Below are 25,407 nucleotides of genomic sequence, written 5' to 3'. Positions count from 1 at the left end.
ATGTAATGCATTGAAATTATCATAAATATTTAAAAAACTTAATTTTCAACCAACTTTGAATTTAGAATTAATTTAATGACTAATTTTATATTAATTTTGTAATAATACTTTAATAAAAAAAAAAAAAAAAAAATTATATCTTTTTCTATTATTTGTTATTTAATAATTAATATAATAAATAATTTTAAAATATTATTCAAAATATTATGTATAGTTTTAAATTATATTATTTGCAACAAAATAATTCCAAGTAGATAATGATAATATAAATTTATAAAATCTTTAATTTTCTCTTGGAGCATTTGGTTCTATAGCTATATAATTTATATGATGAAAATTATTTTTTTTATTTGTCTAATCAAAGGCAAAATAATTGACACGAGAATTTTTATTTTTATGATTTAAATCATAAATGATATTTATTAGTTAAAAAGACAAGAAAAAAAAAAGATACTGTTAATAAATTTACAAAAAAATAAATATTATTATAAAATTTTTTAATTTTTTTAAAATTGAAGAGCAAGTTCTTCGGCAGTAACAATATCATCAATTTTCTGTTTTTTCTGTTTCATCTTGTTGTATTTTGTTTTTAATTTATTTATTTATTCATTTATTTTGTTGACAATAAACAATCGACATGTAATTTATAAATATTTATAGTTTTTATTATTTTTAACGAAACTATTAACCAAAACAAACAATGTTTATTTATATATAAATCAGTTGATTAATAATTCAATAATAAATCTGTATTATCTATGGAGGTGGAATTATCAAAAACTAATGAGTGATGGTTATAAAATTTTCTATTTTATTTACAAATAAGCGCGGGATAATTTAAAAAAAAAAAAAAAGCAACAATTAAATAAAGACAAATTGAACAAAATTACTAGCTGTTACTATTTCATGGTTTTGAATCATTTAGAAGATAATTTTCCTCCGTAAAATTGATGGAATATTTAAATTTCGCGGCTACTGTTTTCAGCGCCACATTTCATGTACTATTATTTTTTTTCTCTCCTTCCGCCATGTTCAGTCCTTCAACCATAAATGTGTGTCAATGTGCGACCGAGAAAATGCTTTAATAAAATAATCCAGTTAGAAAAAGAACGATATAAATATATCTATATATATTTTCCTTTCTATTTTTTTTTTTTAAGTGTATTGGCAAAAAGGCAGACACAAATGTGTGCTGGGGGGGGTTTACGTAGTGTGCTGTATTGAGTGTGCACAGTAAGTCGACCAATCGAGCGATCATACAATATAGATAATATATTAAATAATAATAAATAAAAAACATACATATTATTATGTGTAATTTAAAAATAACATTAAACCTAAATCAATCAAATTAAAAACCAACAAGTTAATCAATTTTTCATTTTTAAATTACAAAAATCTATGTTGAAAAATATAAATATTGTTTTGTTTTTTTCTTCGTTAAATAAATTTTGTTTTTGTTTAATTGTTTATTTGTGATAAGTGTTTTTTAAAAATATATAAAATAACTGGTTAAATTGTTGATGGTTTTTGTACGGGCGGACAACATTAATGGCTGTCAGTCGACATTTCATTTCATCGAGTAATATTCATCTAGTTTTACTCATCATGTACGTAAAATTTTATAAAATAAAAATACCATTTATCAATATTTCATCATTCAAAAAAAAAAAATCAATTAAATACAAATTTAACTATAAAAAAAATCAATCAATTATTGTTATTATTTAATTTATATTTTTTTTTTTTCATTATTATTATTATTTACATTTTTATTTTACTCCAAAAAGTAAATTTTCAAGTAAATTTCGTGGACATATTCGTGTGCATATATATTTATAGAAATATGAGTTAAAAAAAAAAAAAAAATTAAAAAATTCTCGAGTTGTGATTTGTGGTATTATTACATATTATTTTTTTTTTTTTCAATATTTTTTAATATTATTTTCTCGGTCTTCTTGAAGATACTCTCTGCTGCGCTCGCGCTTCCGTTTCCTATTTTAGTATTTAGTGTGTGTGGATGTGCCTTATGTGAAAACCATAAATGTATTTGATAATGACGATGGCCAGGACAGTGTGACATTAACCAGGGGGTGAAATATAAAAATTGAGTATTATAAAAAAAGCATATATATTTGGAACAGGGGTTTGAGGGAATGAGAAGTTTGAAAGTCAAATGAAACAGGGTGGTTGGTGGTGGTGGTGATGATGATGGTGCTACACTTTTTGACAGAGACATATCAAGGATTTTTTTTTTCTATTTTGATTTATTTATTTATTATTTTTCATTGTTGTATTGTCAACATTACCAACACTGTGTCATTTAATTAAAAAAATCAATTTTGTTTTATTAAAATTTCGAAATTTCTCAGCTAAAAATTCCTAATTATAATTATTTTTCGATTGATTATAGTATTTTTATTATAAAATATAATTTATTTTTGGATGCTCTTTTATCTTGGGTTCATCATGTAGTTTATTAAAATATATTTGATAAAATTTTAGGTAAAAAAATCCTTGACACAGCCCGTCCCCAAAAGCAAAAGAAGAATTTTAATATTTTTACTTTTTCTTCAGCTTAAATAGTGTAATTATTCTAGGATAAAAAATTGATAATTTATACAAATGAATCATGCTGAATGACATCATGAATTAAAAATAAATTATGATAAAAATATATATTGACTAATAATTGTTTTGATTTTATTGATGTTTTAGATAATTATTATAAAAAATGTTCACCGGTACAGTTAAAGTTAAAATATGTGAGGCAACTGGTTTACGTGCAACTGATAAACATCGTAAATTTTGGCAAGATGCACCACCAATTATAGATCCATATGTATTACTTGATGTTGATCAAAATCGTTTAAATCGTACATCAATAAAAGCTAAAACATTTCATCCAGTATGGAATGAGTGTTTTACACATGATGTACAATCAGCAATAATGCTTGGTTTAACTGTATTTCATGATGCTGCATTGCCACCAGATGATTTTGTTGCTAATTGTCGTATACCATTTGAAGAACTTGTCAGGCGTGAAGATGAAATTGCTGATTTTTGGGTAATTTATTAGCTTTTTACTATAAATTTTATTAATTTTAATAATTATATCATTATCTCTTATTTTTTATGTCATTTAATATGACACAAGTGATTAAGCAAATTAAATGTTTCATCATCTTGAGCCAGAGATAAGAGATAATATTTTTTTTTTAATTGAAAAAAATATAACATCAGCTGATTTTTGTTGTTTTTTTTTATGTCATAATTAAATTACGTCAGTAATTTATTTTTTTCTTGATTAAATAATATATTAAGTAATTATAAAAAATAAAAAAAAAATTATTTCAATCAAATAAATGGGATAAATTTGTTTTTTAAATAAATTTAATTTTTATTTTTTAGGTTGACCTAGAACCACATGGTAAATTGCGTGTTAGGATCGATCTAAAATGGAGCAATCAAGGTATTTAATTTTTCTATAAAGAAAAATAAATAAAAAAATTTGTGAAGAGGATTTGAATTGAAGAGTTCACATGTTAATTTGTTTTTGTAATTTTTATTAGAGCAACAAGCAGGATGTAGTTCTGGTGTTGAGGGTGATGGTGTTGGTTCTGTTGGTGGTAATGTTGGTGGTGGAACATTACCAGCAGGCAAAGAACCACGTGGATTTACTGAACGTCAAGGTTTTAATAGACGAAGAGGTGCAATGCGTCGGAGAGTGCACCAGGTCAATGGACATAAATTTATGGCAACATTTTTAAGACAGCCAACATTTTGTTCACACTGTCGTGAATTTATTTGGTATGTTTTTTAATTAACTAGTTAACAAGGATTAAAATAATATCATTAGAAATTTTTGAAAGAAAAAAAATTTAATAATTTATATAATAAAGAAAATTTAAATTTATAAAATCATCAAAAAAATTGGGAATAATATTTTGCACTGCTTGACAAAATGGTACTATCACGCATGCTAATAATCATTTATGTATCTCAATTAATTTAACGAGATAAACAATCATTTAAATAAAAATAAATCAAATTTTCTTTTATTCAAAAACAAAAAATTAAAATTGCATGTAAAAAAAATTAATAAGTATAAAAATTCGTGTTTAATTTGATAAATTTATTATCAATTAATAATTTTCACGTTTTTTTAAAAAAATAATAATTAAAAATAAATTACTATTTTGTTAAATTTACTATTCGAAATTTCGAAATTTCGAAAAGTTAAAAAATCGAAATAAATTTTTCAAATTGTTGATTAATAATTATATGAATAATCAACAAAGTGATATTATTAATTGAATGAAAGAAAAATTAATAATCATATTTGTTAATTGTTTTTTTTTTTTTTTCGGGGTTATCATGGAGATAATGTGACGTGCTTTTTGTCTGTTGCATTTCAGGGGCGTTGGAAAGCAAGGCTATCAGTGTCAAGGTGAGAAAGACACAAGTCATGTCAATAACCAATTATTTAAATAAATAATTATTTATTATTTGTTGTTATTATTTATTAGCTTGACAATACTATACGCTATTTTGGGTTGCAAATAAATTATTATTTTTTTATTTTTTTACAATTTAATTTACCATGTGATTATTTAATAAATCAACAATAATTTTTACAGATATTATTTTATTATCATCTTAAAAAAAATAAATTATCATTTATTTATCTTCTAGGTAATTAATTATATTTTTTTTTTCTTTTGTTTAATTATTTTTTACTTAATTTTTCATCAGGAATTTGCTCTGACTCATCTGCTTCTTCTTCTCTTCTTCTTTTAATTTTTTTAAATAATGCAATTAACAATAGCTTTGTGATATTTATATCAAAGTTTTATTTATTATTATATTTTATTTTTTAATTTATTAATAATTATAATTTGTTGCAGTTTGTACTTGTGTTGTTCACAAAAGATGTCACGGACTTGTCGTTACCAAATGTCCTGGTATGAGAGACGAGGTATGTATTCAAATTAAAAATCCTAAAATTATCTTTTTAAATAATTTATTATTTATATTTAAAAAACAACTCAACTATTATTTTATTTATTTATTATGATTTTTGTATGTGTGTGTGTTGACATTTGTTTTTGTTTTTGTATTTTTCTCTTTCTCTTTTTTTTTTTTTTTTCTTTTTTTTTTTTCTTATTATTCTCTTGGGGACAAAATCGTCAGGACAAAAAGCCTATGTTGCAGTCAAATGATGCTATTCAAGGACAAAGATTCAGCGTTAATGTTCCTCATCTATTTGAAGTACATACATTTAAACGTTTTACATTTTGTGATCATTGTGGATCATTACTTTATGGATTAATAAGGCAGGGTCTTCAGTGCACAGGTCAGTGTTAATTCTTTTTTTTCTTTTCTCATATCAATTATTAATTTATCATGTAAATAATAATAATAATTTAATCATTACAGTTTGTAATTTAAATGTTCACAAAAGATGTCAAAAAAATGTTGCCAATAATTGTGGTATTGATACAAAAGCAATGGCTGAAATATTAAGTACACTAAATATATCACCAGATCAACAATGTAAAACTCCAAAAATTAATTACAAAGCTGGATCAACAAGTAGTTCATCACAGGGTGGACCAAGTCCTAATAAATCATCAAGATCATCAGATAGTTCACATCAATCAAGTGGTAGTGGTGGTGGCGGTGGAGGTGGAGGAGGTGGAGGAGGTGGTGTTGCAGTTGTTGGAGGTGGTGGTGGTGGTGGTGTTAATAATCAATTAAATAAATTACCAACACTACCTGATATGACACCACATGAAGATGAAGAAGCTAGAAAAGTAACACTTGATGATTTTAATTTTATAAAAGTACTTGGTAAAGGTAGTTTTGGTAAAGTTATGCTTGCTGAAAAAAAAGGTTGTTCAGATGAAATATATGCTGTTAAAGTATTAAAAAAAGATGTTATAATACAAGATGATGATGTTGATTGTACCATGACAGAAAAAAGAATTCTTGCACTTGCTGCAAGACATCCATTTTTAACAGCATTACATAGTTGTTTTCAAACAACTGATCGTTTATTTTTTGTTATGGAATATGTTAATGGTGGTGATTTAATGTTTCAAATACAAAAAGCACGTAAATTTGATGAAACACGTGCACGTTTTTATGCTGCTGAAGTAACACTTGCATTACAATTTTTACATCAACATGGTGTTATTTATCGTGATTTAAAATTAGATAATATATTATTAGATCGTGAAGGACATTGTAAACTTGCTGATTTTGGTATGTGTAAAGAGGGTATTATTGAGGGACAAACAACATCAACATTTTGTGGTACACCAGATTATATTGCACCAGAAATATTACAAGAATTAGAGTATGGTGCAAGTGTTGATTGGTGGGCACTTGGTGTACTTATGTATGAAATGATGGCTGGACAACCACCATTTGAAGCTGATAATGAAGATGATTTATTTGAATCAATATTACATGATGATGTATTATATCCAGTATGGTTAAGTAGAGAAGCTGTATCAATACTCAAAGGTTTTATGACTAAAAATCCAGCAAGACGTTTAGGTTGTGTTGTTGCTAATGGAGCTGAAAATGCTATAAAAGCACATCCATTTTTTCAACAAATTGATTGGAGGGCACTTGAAGCAAGACGCGTTAAACCACCATTTAGACCAAAAATTGTAAGTACAATTTATTTACTTTTTTAATGTCTCAATAATTTATGAATTTCATTTATTTATTATTTTTTTTTTTTTATCTATAGACTAATGAAAAAGACGCTATGAATTTTGATGCTGAATTTACAAAAGAAGAGCCTATTTTAACTCCAGTACAACACTCAATGTTACAATCAGTTAATCAAGAAGAATTCAAGGGTTTTTCATTTGTCAACAAAGACTTTAATCCAAACAGATTGGCAACACCCTAATGAGTATAATAATATACAAATCATCAACAATCACGTAAACAAAATAAAACAAAATATTAATTTAATTAAAAAGCCATTTACAATATACCAAATACCAAAAGAAAAAATCTACAAATCAACATAAAAACAAATGGTAAAATCAACGTTGTCAAGTGTCATCAATACTTCATCATGATAATTATTTTATGAAACACTACAACGTCATATAAACTGTTGACTATTCGGCAATGACCGATATTTTTTATTTCCAATATTTTTTATTTATTTTTTTTTATATAGTTTTTTTTTTTTAAACATATATATTATTTAAATAGGATAGTTCATTGAAGCGGCAGATCAACAATCTGTCTTTGTTCTTTTTAAATATATATTTTTTTTTTTTTTTTTATATTTATATATATATTTTTCATGACAAGTCACAAGGGCATACTGTATTAATTTTTACTTTTATCACAAAGTTACGTACAAAGTTTAGAAATTTTTATTTATTTTTTTATAAAAAAAACAAAAAAAAATAAACAGTCAATTTTTTTTTTTTTTTCTGTAGATTAATATATTAAAATAATTAAAGTCCCAATAGCACAATACAATACAATTTTAATATTCCAATTCGAATTTATAATTTAAAAAAGAAAAAAAAGAAATAATATTTGTAATTTGATTGATAGCCAATTGTCCCCCTTTTTCTTGGTAATTAAATTGCATAATTAAAATTGATAATGCATTTTATAAATGATATTATTTAAAATTAAAAAAAAATAATAATAAATAGTTATGCGGGTAATAAAACAAAGAGTGCTTTGAGTCAGTAGCGCAGGGACGCAACTAGCACACATAATTAAAAAGAAAAATAAATAATCTAGTAATAACTAGGACCGCTGGTGGTCTGTAAAAGAGTTAATAAATATATTATATCTGATAAATTTAGAATACGCCTAATTATAGTCAAAATAATAATAACAACAAAAAATATATATATTTAAATGGCATCTATCAATTTTAGTAAAACGCACTAAAATCAATTTAATATAGAACAATTTGCCAATGGGGTTGTTTTTTTTTTTTCTTCTTCCTCTGGCGAAAAGGGGAGGATTAGTATATTTTGAAAAGAAAAATAAATAGTATAAGTAAATGAACAAATAAAATAATAAAAATTTAAATCGCACTAAAAATTATAAAAAAAATATTTAAAAATGAAAAAAAAAAAAAAATCTTACGTGTTGTCTCTAGTTAGGTATCAGCGAATTATCAATATTATGAATTTCGATTTTCGATAATCATGATAATCGTTCTGATAAATAATACCAAATGTTAAAACGTCATTTAGAATAATATAAATAAATAAATAAAAGTGAGAATAATTATTTATATTTAAGACGAAAATTTAAATTATTCGTTCTTAAATTAAAATAAGAAGAGATGATTATTAATTTATTTATTTTGTCGTGTTGTCACGAGTGATGCGTGTACTTAATTGTTTGTAAAAAAAAAAAAAATTAATAATAATTAATGAATGTTTATTTTAGCTTTTTTTTTTTTTTGATTATTTAAAATCGTGTGAATTTATTTATTATTTAAAAAATTAAAAAACAGAAAAAAATACGTCGCGATGTTACCTGGACTTTTATTATCAACACTGACAATGTTGATAATATTATTGTTAAATATTAATAATTGTCATTAATGTTTAACAAAAATAAATATAGTAAAATGGAAAAAATAATTTTAAGAAAAAAATTTTTTTTTTTCAATTATATTTCTGGTTACGAGTTTTTTGTTTAAACAAACCAGAATATTTATGTGAAATTATTGACCAGTTATTGTTGTTGTAATATCACTGTCGTATATTTATTATTAATTTTATTTGTTATTTATTTTTTATTATTTAAGGTGTTACAAAAATATATCAAAAATTGTTTTTTAATTTTTTTTTTTCCTTGTGTGTCTGTGCAGGTCACACTATAAAAACAATTTGTAAATTTATTATAGATTGTTCTTTCAATAGCTAAATCTCTTTCTTAATTTTTTTTTAATTATCACTATTTATTTATCATCTTTTTATCTCGAAAATTGTCTTAATAATTAAAAATTTCTTCAAACAATTGTACTCGAAATTAAACTAAACAATGGAGTCATTTGACAACACAAAAAATAAATAATTTAAATACTAAACAATGAACAAAATTAATAATAAAAATTGTCATCAGTAAATTAAATTTAAAAAAAAAAATAACAAACGGTTAGTCCGGCCTACGTTTAGAAAATTAAATACGTTATTTCAAAAGGATAAATTAAAAAAATCATAATGATAAATTAAGATAAATAATAAATTGATTTGCATAAGATTTGATCTTAGGTAGATGAAAATAATCTCAATTAGGCAAACCAATTAATTAATTTGGAAATGAGATAATATAAAATATATAAAGAAAAAAAATTTTAATTATTCGTCGAGCGAAAATTAATAATCAATATTATTATTTCATTCAAGTGTTCATCTCTGCAATTGATTAATTTAAATAAAAATAATTGTCTTTTGCCATTCTCAAGCCATTTAAATATTGACTTATTGCCGTCCTGCACACATCGATTGAAAAATCACACTAATTAACCAAAGACATTGCCGTAATTATTATTATTTATAATTATTTAAAATTATCCACTGCAGAGATGAACAGCCAACTTGAAAATATCAAAGAAATTAATGCCGCATTGTCAAAGTACAATTTTTTAAAAAATAATTTCCATTCTTTTAATTTTGTTTTTTTTTTTAAATGAAAAAAATTAAATTACAAATGATATATAAATGTTTATTTATGTTAAATATAAACTCTTGTAATTTTGTTTTTTTTTTTCAATGTAACAGGGCAAAGTTTATATAAAGAAAAAAAATTAAATAAATATATTAAAATGTGTGTCAAAAGCAGAGCTTTTGAAAATATAAAAATTTTTTTGTGCTGGAAAATTTATGATATATACACAAAAAAATAAAAAATTATAAAAAAAAAGAATTATATATATAAATTATGATAATTAGTAAGTCCCTAATTTGAAATTACGCTGTCCTTTTCGATGTGATTTTTTATCGCTAATTTATAGTCAAACTTAAATTAGCGTGATAATTAAATTCAGATAAATAAAATATGTTGAATGTTAAAGAAAATATTTAAAAATATAATAATATCATAAAATATATTATGTAAAAGTCAATCGTGCTTGTGTTTAGTTAATAGAAAATTTAAAAAAAAAAAACCAAACGCGTAACAAAAAAAAAAGTCTACAAATATATTTAAAAAAATAAAAGAAACTATAATTGTTGAACGCACCAAAATAATGTCAAGTAGTGTGTAATAATAAAAAAAAAAAAAGTCCACTAAATGCAAAAATTAACAAACAAACAAATAATAATAACGACAAAAAAAACCAAAAAAAATTAATTGATGTTTTAAAATGATAAGTAATGCGTTATTCTCGTACCTTAAAAAATAAAAAAATAAAAAATGTGCACATCCTCTTGGCAAAAATAAGCCGCCCACATTTTTTTTTTTTTCGAAATTTTTAATTAAAATTTTGTTTGATGCTATTAAGTGCATATTTACATATAAAGTTGATATAAATTTAGAGTATTTAATAATTGTGGTTTAAAATAATTAGCTTCAAAATTAATTATCATATTTGAAATTTTTTTTTTGTGTCAAACACGTGCCATATTTATTTACGCTTCCTGTTTTCTTATTTAAATTTATACATAATTTAATTATAAATTAATTAGTCTATGTAAAAAATCATATATTATATGTTATATATTTTTTGCGCATGAATAACGCAGAAATTTAAAAAGAAAATAATAATAAACAAAAAAAAAATTATAATATAAAAAAATAGGAGCGCATGCATCGTAGGATATAATCAATGTTAACTAATAGGTCGTATGACGCTGCCGTTAAATTACCTATATACAAGGTGAAATTTCGAAGACTTTTATAATTTTATTATTATTATTTATTTATGGATCGCTGTGCGGTATCATTAAATTTGATACTTGCTTTTTTTCATTTTTTTCATTTTATTTATTTTATTTATTATGATTTATTATTCTATTTATTTATTTATTATTTTTTTTTTTTATTTATTCAACTCAAGGATCTTGTTCAATGTATGCACATTGTAAAATTTTAATTAACTTGATTTATACTTTTATTTATTGTTGAACTGAAGAATTTAAAAAAAAAAATTAAATTTCTTTTAATATTTTGTCAATGCCAAGTATTGTATTTTTTTTTTTTTTATTTTATTTGGTAATTGTTGGCAGAAGATTTAACAATCCAGCATAATAGGAATTGATTAAAAAAATATTTAAAAAAAAATTAAAGTATAATTGCAATTGATTTTTAATAAATGAGCGAACGTGAAATTGTAATTTAATTTTTAAATGATTTTTAAATGTCGAAATTTATTCAAGAAAATAAGGGTTGTAATTTTTTTTAAAACTATTTATTTTGTGGGCATTTAAATTATTATTTTTATCAAGTATTTGTTGACTTATTTGTTAACTTTTATTAATTTTAATGATTTAAATAGCTCGAAAGCTTGATTTACCATGATTTTGTATTTTTCATTAATTTTTGTATGATTTTATTAACAAATTTTAAAAGAGGATAATATGTAAAGTTAATGTCAATGTATATGAAATTATGAATATTTATAAATTATAAAAATTGATCGATGAATTTTAACTGATTACTTAGAAAATAACAAGAAAAAAAAAAAGATGTAAAAAAAAAATTGATCTGAATATTTTAAAAATTGTTTTTGAGTACAAATAATATTGATTTATCTCTAAAAATAAATAAATGTTTAATTGCTTTATTATTCTATATGCAAGCTGTATTAACACATATTGCCTCATTGATTTTTGAATCAATTATTCAAATAAAACATCGCCAATAATAAAAAAACAAAAATTCATTCGTCAAAAAAAAAATTTGTGTAATAATGTAATAATTATAATTAAAAATAGAAAAAAAAAAATATATATATATAAATATACTATTAATGTACGTAGTCCACGTGTCGTTAATTATCCAGGTAATTAAAAACAACCCCAAATAAATATTCCCTCCCTTTTGCCAAATAAAAAACGAAAAAGAAAAAAAAAATTATCAAGAGAAATTACCAACAAATCGTCAGTTTTTTTTCATTTAAAAATTTTTCTTTGGATTAAATTTCGACACGTGGACAATGATACACTGTTAAATGTCTGATTATAATAAATAAAAAAATAAATAAATAAATGTATATAAATATTAAATAATAATAAAAACCTATAAATAAAAAAAATAAAAAAAATAAATACAAATAAATGATTGTGTTTGATTTAAATTAAAAAAATTCCTGTAAATATAAAAATTAATTGTTAATTAATTTGGATAATTAAATTGTTTATACAAATCCAGGTCCATTCATTTTTTATTGTTATATATTAACTTTGATTACACTATCTATTTTTTTTTATTTTTTTTATTTTTTTGTATAACTGATCACTTCTCGAATATCTCCGGCGATAATTAATTGTTATAAATTAATTTAAGTATTGTTTTTTGTTAATAATCATTCATGTGATATTTAATTTTTTTAAATGTATTATTAATTATTTATAACATTTGTTCCGCAGTTTTTGTCATGGACCTAAAAAATACGACGTTTGGATGATCATGAAAACGATTTTCAACGACATATTCGAGTAGCGATAGTTTTTTTTATTAATATTTCTTTTAAATTATTATTAATAATAATAATTGGTATAATTATGTATATTAATTTTACATTTTCATTTATCTTATTATTATTTTTTTTTTCTTTCATAAATAGTTGATAAACATAACGTCAAATTAAAGACTAGAATTAAACTATATGAAATACTTTTCGTGTGATTTCTGCTATTAAAGTTTCAAATTATATTTTTTTATTAATTTTAAAAAGTAAATGAATTATTTAATCTTTGTCTGAATGTGAATGATATGAGGTATCAGGATACGTAATAACAGACCAGCTGTAATTAAAACTTCCTTTTTTCTTTTTTTTTTAAACAATCAGTTTTATCAACATCGAAAAAACAAAAATCCATTTTACATGTTAATTGTTATAAATAAAATAAGATATAATTTTATACTGATTTATTTATTTAATTTTTCATTTGAATATGTTTTTTTTAATTTTTTTTTTTTTGTGACTGAAGCAGACTTTTGTTAAATTCCTTTTTTTTTGTTTTATGATTGTAGGATTTTTAGTCTACTTGATTTTTAATTTATTAATTGTTTATTTTATTTCGACAAGCATACAGTGTGCGCTCATTTATGTAATTAATTTAATATTAATAATAAATAAATTGTTTATTTAAAAACATAAATATGAGCATAAGCAAAATTTTTTTTATGTTAACAAAATTAAATAATAATTTTGACAATGAATTAACATATAATATATATTTTTTTTTTAATTAACAAATACGTGCTTGATTATGGACGAAGACATTAATGTACATCAACCCCTATATTTGGTTTTTTTTTTTTAATTATAAAGGGCTAAGTACTAACACAATGGATTTCTACAATTGTTTTATTTTTTTTTTCTTTTTTTTTTTTTTGAAACACTATTTTTCTTTTTTATGACAGGACAAGATTCACATATATATAAATCTATTTTTTTTTTTTTTTAATGATTAGTATTTGTTTTAAAAACAAATTGATAAATAATATTTTTAATTAATCGAAATAGTCCAAAGAAAATAATTTATGTGAAAATTCAATTTATAAAAATGCCAGATTATTTGTTTTTTTTTTCTTTTTATTTCTATCAACTGAGTGGTTTTTATTATTTTTTTTATTTTTTTTTTTTACTGCAAATTGAAGAATATTACGACGTATAAAAAACCACAAAATAAATTGATGACACTTTGTTCCTTAAAGGATAGTAATACATTTTTTTTTCGAATAATTTTTCGATTTTTTTTGTTTTTTTTCGTAAATTATTTGTGGTTTAGACAGAGGAAGCTCTTATTTTTTTTTACGTCAAAAAAATATCAATTACAATTACACAAAAAACAAATTAACAAACTTACATATTGACTAATTTTTTTTTTTCATTTTATTCTGATTATTTTTCATAAAAAAATCATCACACTAAATTATTTCGATATATATTTTTTTCTTCATTTTAAATTCTTCCATTAATGATAATAATTTTTCTAAATTCAAGACAATTAATACCACTCATTGATGACACATTTAATTTCCACATTAAAGATTAATTATAAATTAAAAAATAAATTTTCTAATCAAATTATAAACTGACTTTGAGACACTTAAATGTTTTCTTATTTTTTCTTCAAATTGTAAATGGCTTAAGCAATTTTTTTTCACGACTTAGCAATAAATATTGGAGAATATTCAACATAAAGCACAATAATACTTAGCAAAGATACTATCAATAAGTTTTTTATTCATTTTTGTTTGTTCAGTTTGTTAATTTTTCATAGTTTTTTCCTTCCTTATTGTTTTTTAAATATTTTAATAACCACCAGTTAAATACTTTGGACATGTTTTTTTTTTTCTTATGAATTGCGTTAAATTTGTCATCAAGTTGTTTAATTGTTTCTTTTTTAATTACTTTATCTAGCTATATGTACAGCTTGACGTATTTTTGATTAACTCAATAATTTTCTTTGTTCTTTTAATTAATTTACTTAAAAAATAAGAAGACTAATTTGTGATTGCTTGTTATATTTAAAATACAACAAATGCCCAAATAATTTTTTAAATATAACGCAATTCAATTGCTAATTATAATTTATTAATAACTATTTTTTTTTTTAATGATAATTTATGGTTTTGTTGTTTATTATTCGTGCTATTTTTATGAAATCATTTTATACACTTCACGTGGAAGCACACTGTATTAAAAATTTGTTCTTATTTTCAATTTAAAAGACACGCAATGTTTTTTTTTTTTTTATAAATAAATTGTCATTAATTATATTCTGATGTTTTTTATTTTTCTAAATAACCAATGAAAATGAAATTCTATTTTTATCTTTCTTTTTTTCTCAATTTAATACTTTATCGTATTTTTTTTTAAATTTATATTAATTTGTATTTCTTTTAGTACGATTATTTTGTATATTTAATTTAATTAATATTATTGATAATTTTCCGTTCAACGGCTAGTGCGCATGACGAGATTTAATTTCACAATTTGCTTTTATTTTTTTTCACAGATTTATACTCTTCTCTTTATATATCATAAATGTTATTATTTTTTATTAAGCTCCATTAGTTTCATTTTTTTAAAACTCTCTATTATTCTCGATTCTTTTTTCTTGTTTTTTCTTTTTAATCTTTTTAACTTAAGAACAATGACACGAGAAACACCGAGGGTAATTAATAAATATATATGTTACGTCATTTTTTAATCTTGGATAATTAGACAGAATAATAAATATACCCAACTTATTTAAATATTTATAATATTATTTTCAATGTCTTTAATAATTTATTGTTTTTTTTTGGTCAAATTTTAGGGATATTATTAAACGATTTTAAAAAACATTAAAATAATAAACAATCGGCACAGCCGAACCGAACACAATATATATTCATATTGACATTTTTTTTTTTTAAATAATAATAACTGTAATACTTTCCAATTAGTTACAGTCTTAAAAAGTATTTTTTTTTTTTTGATAATTTTTAGTATATATTTTTGTCTTTTGTATTATTTTTTAAATGATATATATTATATTGATATAAGACGCCAAAAAATGTGATTGTTGTACTGTTAATAATATTATCCTTGAATAAATGAGTATAAATTTTGCAGCTACAATTTTTTTTGTATATATTTTGGGTAATCAATACCTAATATTTTTAAAAGAAGGGGAGAAAAAGGGTTCTAATTGTTGTCTTTGATTTAAGATACAATGAATGAGGGGTTTACCACAAACAAGTGGATGATAAGTGCTTATTTTAATAGTAATTTTGTTTTGTATTTTATTTTTTGTTACCAATGTTTTTTTTTTTGTTGTTTTATGCATCACTATACTTCATCATGAATTTATTTGATAGTGATGTAGTTGATGAATTGTTTAACGATGTTCATCGAATATCAGAAATGTCAGTTTTACTTCCAAATATTTTAACAAGTTGATCTTCGTAATCATCAATATTACGTTTCATTAATTCCATGCAAGGACCAAGAAGACGCTCGAATGCTTCAACATCCAAAACTAAAAACGAGACAATTTATTATTAATTTGATATTTATAAATAATATTAATTATAATTTTATTTTACTTACATGCTAATTTAACATTTCCAATTGCATAAGCCGAGGCAGCACGAGGCTTGTGTGTTACTAAAGCAAGTTCTCCTAAATATCCACCGGCTGGTACGCGATTAATCTATTTTTAAAAAATAATAAACAAACAAATAAATAATATCAATGCTTTATTATTTGTAAATATATATTTACCTCAACTTCACGACCATTGTCACCGATAATTGTTATTTTAACAAGACCATCTTCAACGAAATACATTCCATCAGCAGAATCACCTTGTCTTATTATTTGTTCACCATCAGCAAAATGTTTTGGTGCAAGTGCATCAGCAAGATTCATACGTTCATAAGTCTAAAAAAATAAATAAAACAAACATTTTAAATTGAAATTATAATTTTTCATCAAAAAAATATCAAGTTTTTCAATTAAAAATTAATTTTACTAATGAAATAAACTTCGTAATTTAAATTGACAATTAAAATAATATTTTTTAACGATATAAATTGCAAGAAAAAAGTTCAATTTACATATAGCCTTGAACTATGAATATTTAAAGCTGCTTTAATCCTTGAGTATTTAAAATTTTAAACTTTAAACTGATTTCGAAATAAAATAGTAAAGTCCATTTATTTCATTATTATGTATAAATAAATAAATAGTTTATTAAATTTACCTCAAGTGATTTGAGCATGGGTACTTTGTTGATAAGATTTTCATACATTTTACGTTTTTTATATGCTGATTTTAATAATATACGTCTAAATGTTTGACGATCCATAGCCCATAATGTGCCATTTGTAACAGCTTTTATTGTTGCTGCTCTTGGCATATTATAAAGCAATGCCAGTTCACCAAATGCACCACCATTATCATAAGCATGAATACGCATATCAGCACCAGTTGGATCTTTTACATATACCTCAAATTTTCCTCTATAAATAACATAATAAAAAACAAATATTAATTATTATATAAATCAATAACATGATAATTAATTACCTTTCAATTACGTAAAAGTTATCCCCATCATCACCCTGTCGAATAATAAAATCACCGGGTTGAACTGTCTTTTCAAACATTGCGTCAAGCACATCTGCCATTTGTTCCTGAAAATCAATAATTAAAACAAAATTGAAAATACAACAACAACAAAAAACAGCCACTGAGGACACAAGAGTTAATTATTTTAGACAAATAAAGTCGAATGCTATTCAAGAGAAATAGAGTATAAACAAATTGTTTTTTCTTCTTTTTTCAAGTATATAAACACAATGTGCTTCAAGTTGATTGAATTTTATTATATTATTATTTTTTTTTTACCTTATCAAGTGCTCGAAATAACAGAATATTTCTGACACTCTCACTCAGCCTCTGTCTTTGTTCATCACTCTTTGGATGGACTGACTGTAATTAAAACAATTAAATGTTAATAATATTAGAATTAATTTTTTTTTTTGCAATTTTCAATTATTATTTTATACAAAAAAATTAATTATTATGTTAAGCACGTGTGTGCTCTTTACATCTTGAGCGTGACATAACTATCAACAAGAATGTAAAAAAAAAAATAAAACCATTTGTCTCATAAAGATAAAGAAAAAATGTATTTTTAAATGAAATAAAATTAAAAAAAAACTATATATAATATATGGCTGATAAAATAAGGATAAAAAAAAATGTTAAAAGAAAAATTATTATTATTTTTGTTGAGATAATAGACTGACAATAAATGTCAAGAGTATATCAACAAGACAAGACAATATTATTATGAAAAACACACCTATCATTTACTAATTTCGACATATTCATTAATAAATTAAATTGAAAAAAAAAGATAAATAATTCAAGTGATAATAATGTCAATGAATTTTTGAGAATTGTTTGATAAATATTGTTGAATAAATGTGTCTGCTTGTTGAACATACATAATATTGACTGTATAGATTGCAAAATAAAAAAAAAATAAATAAAAAAATATTGCTTGGATAGTCACTTGGCTCCCATTTATTAATGCTATTATGCTTGTATATATATCGAGGGTTATCGAGCATGTATCTGACGTCATAAAAGGCCTTTTATCACACGCATGATCAAGCAAGGTAAAACCTTTTGTAATTTCTCAAAGAGACAGGTGCAAAAAAAAAAAAATTATAAAATTCTTTCATCTATAAAAACGCAATGTTTTTTATTTAAACATTTTTTATTTATCTTTTTTAGAGTTATATATTTAAAATTAATAATTAATAATTGAAAATTAAAATATAATCATGTTATTTAATATTAATATTTACCCTAACACCTTCGTCTTCTTCATCTTCTTCTGGATCATATGTTTCAGCAAAAACACTCTTTCTTCTTGATGCAAATCTACCAACTGGTGGTTCTAAAATTAAAATATAAAAATATAAAAATATAAAATAGCATAGATTATTAAATTAAATTATTTAATTAATTAAAATATAATATTTTTAGAATAACCAGGAAGTCATTTATTATAAAAATTCAATGAATTAGAAATTTTATTTTATGACTTGTTGAAATAATTTTTAATAAAGAGACAAAATAATATTGTGACATTAATATACGTAAACATAAAATTAGATTTGCCAAATTATAAACGTTGAAATTTTAATTTAGCTTTTTAAAATAAACTAGTTTTTATATATTGCTAAATATATCACCTGATTAGACATAAACATTTTGTAAATTCCAATTTTACAAAAACAAAATAAACGTCATTATATTCGTACAAATCCGGCAAATTAATACAATTTATTTATATTTTTTTAAAATAAATAATCTATTTTTAAATACACAATAATACACACATTAACATCAACAGATGATGTCCAATTATGTCAACGGGGTCAAGTAAATAATTATAATCAAACAAAAAAAAACGAAAAGAAAAATATAAAATAATCTAAAAAAGCAAAGAAATAAATTGAATGTTGGCTTGTTAATAATTAAAAATGATATAATAATAAATGAATAAAATAAATTAATACTTAATTTAATAATAATTATAAATTTTAATTAAATTTAATTTACCTTCTTCAACAGATTCGTCTGGTGTTGATGAACAAGTTGCGTTTGATTGTATCAACATTGTTTGTCGATTATCACGTAAACGTGTAAAAAAATCAACAGCATAATCAACAATATCACCAGGTTGTTCAAGTAAATAACTTATTGTAAACTCAAGTAATATGTCCCTGAGATCGTCAGGTACCGTGATCTTGTTAGCGTTTCTTTGGCAACTCATCGTTGCGCCCTGGAGAAAAATCGAAATCTAGGCGGCGCCGAGAGTGAACTCTCGCGCCGAGGATAACAGACGTTTTTCTTCTATAAATATATATATATATTTTTTTTTCAATATATATATTTGTCCATGTAAACTGTCCACACTAATAAATAATAACAATAATTAATAAAAATAAAATAATTAAAATAGTACAATGATTTAATTCAATAATCGAAAAAATTTCTTAGAAATTTTTCTATTTTTTTTTTTTAGTAATTTTAATTGTTTAATTAATTATTTATTTAATTATTTATTAAATATATAAATTTTTTATTATTCTAGTATGTGATCAAACCTAGTTAGGAATTGTCCTCGTTTTAATTCCAAAAATGGTAATGAAATAAAAATAATAAGAAAAAATAAAAAAAAAAAAATTAAATCTTGATGACACTTGTCAAACTTTGATGATTAACTTGTATTATTTATTTTTTTTCAACTTAATTTTTGTTCCACTTATCACTTAAATGGCCGTAGAATTTTTCACGTTTTATTTTTTTTTTAAATTAGTTTTTTATCTATTTGCAAATTTTTTTTTTTTTTGAGCAATGACGTTTTTTTTATTTTTCTATTTGGAGTTAAATCAAGTGTCACCCCATTTATTTGATGTTTTTTAATGTAATTAATACTTTATGTTTAAGGGTTAAATTTGAAAATTTAATTATTTATTGTAGTTGGTTTTTTTTTATATAAATAATTAGATAATTTTTAGTACACCCACGACTTCACGACCCACCTTCGCGGATGCTCTGAAAGATGGCGGACAAATTGAGCCCAAAAAAAATAAAAATAAAAAAAAAAAAGAGTTATATATTTTGATATGATGAGAGAGGGAAGATTAATTTACCACATTGAACAATAAAAATTATTATTTGTTTGAATAATATATGATAAATTTAGCTGTGATGTTTTATCAAATAAATTGTCATTTTAATTTACACTATTGATTATTTTTTTTTTTAAATTTTTTATATATCACCTTGTAAGATTATTTTATTCCACATGAAATTTATAATTACAATGTCTATTGTCTAATATATTATTCAATTTTACATGTAATTATTTAATAATTTTATGCATTATTTATTAAACGTATTCACTCACGATATTATTATCGTAAATAAAAAAAGGTGATTAAACTCTGTAATGAGATTTTGACGCAGATTATATTATGTATTTTTTTTTATGTTTATTTTTTTTTTTTATCGTTTGACAAGATAAAGAGAGAGGGAGAGAGACAAACAGCCAACAGGGAGAGGGAGAGAGAATTGATTGTAATTTTAAATAGATTACAACAGATGTCACTAGGTTAAATTTCTAATTTTTCTATAATTTTTTTTTTTTCGACAATGCTTGACAATTCTGAATATTTTCTTTCTTTTTTATAATTTTGTGTGGCTTTATTGACACGTGAAACAATGGTAAGTTTATTAACAAATATTAATTAATTTTCATGCAATAAATATAGCATAAATTGTTTAAAAATATTATTGGCTAGTGATTAAATAATTTAATACAATTATTTACGAGGTTTTAGAGTCATGATATAGTTAATCAATTGAGATCAATGTTGCATAACCTCAAATTTATTAATATTAAAATAAATTTTGTTGATGTTAATTTGTTTATATTTATTTTATAGACTAAAAAACGCAGAAATGGAGGAAGGTCAAAGCATGGCCGTGGTCATGTTAATCCAGTAAGATGTACAAATTGTGCACGTTGTGTTCCAAAGGACAAAGCAATCAACAAATTTGTCATTCGTAATATTGTTGAAGCTGCTGCTGTTCGTGATATCAACGAGGCTAGTGTATATGAAAGCTATCAATTACCAAAATTGTATGCTAAATTACATTACTGTGTATCATGTGCAATTCACTCCAAGGTTGTACGTAACAGATCAGCAACTGATCGTCGTATCAGAACACCACCAGTTCGTAATTTTGGAAGAGGACCACCAAGACCAGCTGCTGTTAAAAATTAATTAATACAAAAATTCATTATGCATTTTGTATAAATTAAAATATTTTGAAAAATATTTCACATGATTTTTTTACAAAAATAAAAAAATTGATTAATAAATTTTTTTATTTGGAGTAAAATATTTTTTGTTATTTTTGTCTTTTTAAATTGATGACCTAAAGTGACCTAAAGTTTTATTAATTATTTATTAAGATAATAATTTTATTTAAAAAAAAAAAAAATTAATTTGACAATTTTAAGATTAATTATTTGAGTATTTAAATTTTTGTAGAAATAAATTAGAAATAATTTCAAGAACAAGTATGAGTTGAGTAACAAAAATAATTATTATTAAATTGTTCTTTTTTTTTTTATAATTAAAAAACTATAATTATTTACAGTAGTAATATTAATTATTACAATTATAGGTATAATGCAAAATATTTTATAAACATTTAAATTATTTAAATAATTAATTGTTTGACAAGAGAGAGAGAATTGGTTGTTATTTTAGATTGATTACAACAGATGTCACTACTTTAAATTTCGAATTCTTCAAAAGAAAATTAATTAATTTTCTCATAAATAAAAAAGAAATATCATGCGATTTTTTTTGCGCTAAATTATTCAACATTTCGATGAATTTTCAAGTAATTTCTTTTTGGCGCTTGAAAGTTATAGACAAATTAAGATCAAAAATCCAGGAAAAAAAATTGTCTTTAGTAATTTTAAAATTCAATTCGGTCAGGTTATCACGTGATCCGTAAAAAACCGGAGTGATCCGAGATAAAAATACACACACCATTAAAAAAAGATATACATACTCAACACAGTCAACACAAGTCACAGATAAATGACAACACGTGTTTGTTGACATAATATTTTAATTTCTACTCTATAAACAATATTGATAAATTGTTGCCCAATAAATATTAACAATAAAAAACAATGGAGAAATTACAATTTGATGAATTACTAGGAGGAGGGATCAGTTTACCTAGAGAAGTAAAAATATCAAAGTTAACATCATCAAGAGCAAGTGAAATTGCAGCAATAACACACTCTCTTGGTTCGTTAAAAAAATAACAATTATACTATTTATTTATTCCCAAAAAAACAATAACAATTAACATTATAAATTCATTATCAATTGAACAATTTATATAATATTTTTAATATAATAAAACTACATTTTACCTTGATTATTTATTAACAATATTTGTATGAAAAATTAATGAATAAAAATCATTTTTAATTATTGCAGAAAATCCTCAACATACAAAATTAGTATTTCAAAAATTACCAGTACACATGAGAAGACGTGTTATGTCACATAATGCAAAAAGAATGCCTCGTAGATTACGTGAGGCACATATTAATCAAATGACAAAATCTGGTTTACCTCCCAAGACCAAAAAACCATCAAGAAATTATCGTAGACGTCCTAAAAATCTTCTTGATGAATATAACAGAAGAAAGAGAAATAAAATATGGCTTGAGACACATATCTGGCATGCAAAACGTTTTCATATGTGTGAAAAATGGGGCTACAAAATAGCAAATTATTCAAATAATCGTGGCTATAGATCAAGCTACAGAGCTGTTGCAAAACATTGTATGATACAGGATATATCATACTACAATATTATACAATTAACTGGTTCATATAGTATACTTATTGATAAATTAAAAGTTCATTGTAAAGAAGGCCTGACATTTGGTGCTAAAATTTATAAAAATGGAGAAAGACAAGGTACATTAATGTTTTATAAAAAAAATAATATACCAATTGGTTTTATAACATTTTTATGGCAACCATTTGAACAAAATAATATTAAAACATTATGGATAAATAGTCATCCTTCATTTTCAAAATATATCATTGAAGAATTAATATCAAGCTTTGAATTTGAAGCAACAATTGATGATACTAATAAATTTTTTAATAATCAAAATTTATGTAGAATGGAATTGTTGATGAATTCATTGAATAGATTTAGACTACGTGGACCTTTGACTATTTCTGTACTTAGTGATACTTTAAAACTACCAAATATTGCTAAAATTATTGATGATAAAAATACAACTGGTGGTGATGATGGTGATGATGATGGTGATGAATCTAATGATAGCCAATCTTGGGATAAAAATTGGTATAGTAATCCAGATAATGTGTTATCATTTAATCAACAAAAAGATGCATTTTTAAATGTACAAAGTTTAAATTCACCTGGACAGCTACCACGACACAGTGTTCTGTCATTGACTGTACTGGATCCAAGATTTTATCTTCCTCAAAAACGTACAAAACAAATGCTTGGCTCAGATCATTATAAAACAATTTATAAATTTGATAAAAATGTCGCTGATAGTCCACTTTGGAATGAAAATATTAGAAATTATATAAAGGATAATTTTAAAACAACAAATGATATTAATAAATTACGAAGTGGAAATCTTGTACCAGGTGTACAAAATGATCATCAATTTGATGAAAATATTATTTCGAAAATTCCAATAATTATTATTCAGTATCCTGGTAGTGATTACAATGAAAAAAGTTTTGGTAAAATATTATTTTTTCATATATAATTAATATCTTTTTGATAAATAATAAATTATAATTTTTTTTCTTTTAGGTTTTACATCTGGTGTTGATATTATTCTTCCATCAAATTGGGCAATTCCATTTTTAATGGCTTTTATGTATCGCTGTGTACGACCAATTGGTTTACGTGAATTTAAATCAGTATTATTCGAAAATTTAATGTTAAACACACCAGAAATTAATCACCCTGATACACAAGCTTATCAAGATGAATCACAAGAAATTAAAAAACAATTACAAGATTTATATTTTCGTTATCCACCAAATAGAAGAATTAATTATACAAAATTTTCAATAACAAGTCCATTTTTTTGTCAGTGGAGTATACTTATCAACGAATGGACAAATGAAAATAACATAAGTGTACTTAGAGATCATAAATTAATAACAATGATTGATCAAAAAATTAAAAAACTAACAATTAATGAAAAGCCAAGAAAATCAAATTTATCAATTGCTAAAAATGACTATGACGTTAAACTTTTAGATGATAAAAAATCATTTTTAATATTAATTAAAATTACAATTATTGGCAAAGGTAGGCCAAAAAATTTTTCACTCATTTGTCAACCAAGCAAAGAAGATATTGAAAGAAAATTAGCTGATAAAAAATGGAATGGACCAGTTGAAAAATTGAAAAGTGATGAATTTGAAAAAAAAAGAAAATTAGTTAGACAAAAACATAAAATATTTTTGAAAAAATCAATGAGAAAAAGATCCAGAGATAAAAAAAATAACGTTAAAATAACTAATGATAAATATAATACAAATGAGGAAAAAATTAAACATAAAAAAATAATGGAAGAATTTTATTTACCAGAATGTAAAATTGTTAAAAAATCTTGTGATCGTGATGTTATGGGATATATTGTTCAAGGTGATTTTTCATTTACAGAATCAAAAGGTATTGGATGGGGTTATATTGTTGTACAAAGTTTAATTGAATTAATTAATAATAATAGTAATATTGTTCTTGTAAGAAATACACAAACAAGACAGTATCGTTTTGCTAAAATTGATATTATAAATATGAATTAACAAATGAAATAAATAAAATAAATCGAAAAACATTTTTACTCATTTTTTGTCTTTTCTTTAATAAATATTTTCATTAAAAAAAATTAACATAAAAAATAGATTATTTAAGTTTTTAGATACGTTAATTATTGCTCTATAATTATGAATTATTATTTTTTTTTTATAAAATTAATTCAAACAGCTGTACCAATTTTTTTAGTGAAACAAAAAATAACTAAAATTGGTGATTTCTAA

The 25,407-nt window shown here is 22.7% G+C and overlaps 4 protein-coding genes across 7 annotated transcripts; 3 read left to right on the top strand and 1 right to left on the bottom strand.

The window, feature by feature from the left end:
• Window positions 1–1,007: 1,007 nt before the first annotated feature.
• Window positions 1,008–11,331, top strand: LOC122855824 (protein kinase C). Of its 3 annotated transcripts, none has more exons than XM_044157476.1 (9): window positions 1,008–1,610; window positions 2,719–3,067; window positions 3,412–3,472; window positions 3,573–3,810; window positions 4,419–4,450; window positions 4,908–4,978; window positions 5,194–5,356; window positions 5,440–6,680; window positions 6,764–11,331. In XM_044157476.1, exons 2-9 carry the CDS (start codon window positions 2,735–2,737, stop codon window positions 6,926–6,928), a joined length of 2,304 nt encoding a protein of 767 aa, XP_044013411.1. In that variant the 5' UTR covers window positions 1,008–1,610; window positions 2,719–2,734; the 3' UTR covers window positions 6,929–11,331. The 3 variants fall into 3 exon arrangements, with proteins under 3 accessions (XP_044013411.1, XP_044013412.1, XP_044013410.1); XM_044157477.1 differs by having other exon boundaries at window positions 1,415–1,610; window positions 5,215–5,356; XM_044157475.1 differs by lacking the exon at window positions 1,008–1,610 and adding an exon at window positions 2,007–2,587.
• Window positions 11,332–13,461: 2,130 nt separating this feature from the next.
• Window positions 13,462–20,752, bottom strand: LOC122855836 (cAMP-dependent protein kinase type II regulatory subunit). Of its 2 annotated transcripts, none has more exons than XM_044157490.1 (9): window positions 20,545–20,752; window positions 19,316–19,671; window positions 18,556–18,647; window positions 17,585–17,668; window positions 17,264–17,370; window positions 16,938–17,196; window positions 16,457–16,615; window positions 16,283–16,385; window positions 13,462–16,211 (listed from the first exon to the last, which is right to left on the bottom strand). In XM_044157490.1, exons 2-9 carry the CDS (start codon window positions 19,527–19,529, stop codon window positions 16,081–16,083), a joined length of 1,149 nt encoding a protein of 382 aa, XP_044013425.1. In that variant the 5' UTR covers window positions 19,530–19,671; window positions 20,545–20,752; the 3' UTR covers window positions 13,462–16,080. The 2 variants fall into 2 exon arrangements, with proteins under 2 accessions (XP_044013425.1, XP_044013426.1); XM_044157491.1 differs by lacking the exon at window positions 20,545–20,752 and adding an exon at window positions 19,864–20,477.
• Window positions 20,753–20,864: 112 nt separating this feature from the next.
• LOC122855845 (40S ribosomal protein S26-like) lies at window positions 20,865–21,667 on the top strand. Its single transcript, XM_044157500.1, has 2 exons — window positions 20,865–20,986; window positions 21,208–21,667. Exons 1-2 carry the CDS (start codon window positions 20,984–20,986, stop codon window positions 21,547–21,549), a joined length of 345 nt encoding a protein of 114 aa, XP_044013435.1. The 5' UTR covers window positions 20,865–20,983; the 3' UTR covers window positions 21,550–21,667.
• A 690-nt stretch (window positions 21,668–22,357) lies between these two features.
• Window positions 22,358–25,215, top strand: LOC122855823 (ribonucleases P/MRP protein subunit POP1). The gene is made up of 3 exons (XM_044157474.1): window positions 22,358–22,596; window positions 22,792–24,093; window positions 24,167–25,215. Exons 1-3 carry the CDS (start codon window positions 22,476–22,478, stop codon window positions 25,171–25,173), a joined length of 2,430 nt encoding a protein of 809 aa, XP_044013409.1. The 5' UTR covers window positions 22,358–22,475; the 3' UTR covers window positions 25,174–25,215.
• The last annotated feature ends 192 nt before the right edge of the window (window positions 25,216–25,407 follow it).

Source organism: Aphidius gifuensis, linkage group LG4 (genome assembly GCF_014905175.1).
Source record: "Aphidius gifuensis isolate YNYX2018 linkage group LG4, ASM1490517v1, whole genome shotgun sequence".
NCBI lineage: Eukaryota > Metazoa > Arthropoda > Insecta > Hymenoptera > Braconidae > Aphidius > Aphidius gifuensis.
Note: the sequence above shows the minus strand (reverse complement) of the source record. Positions and strands in the feature narration are given on the sequence as shown.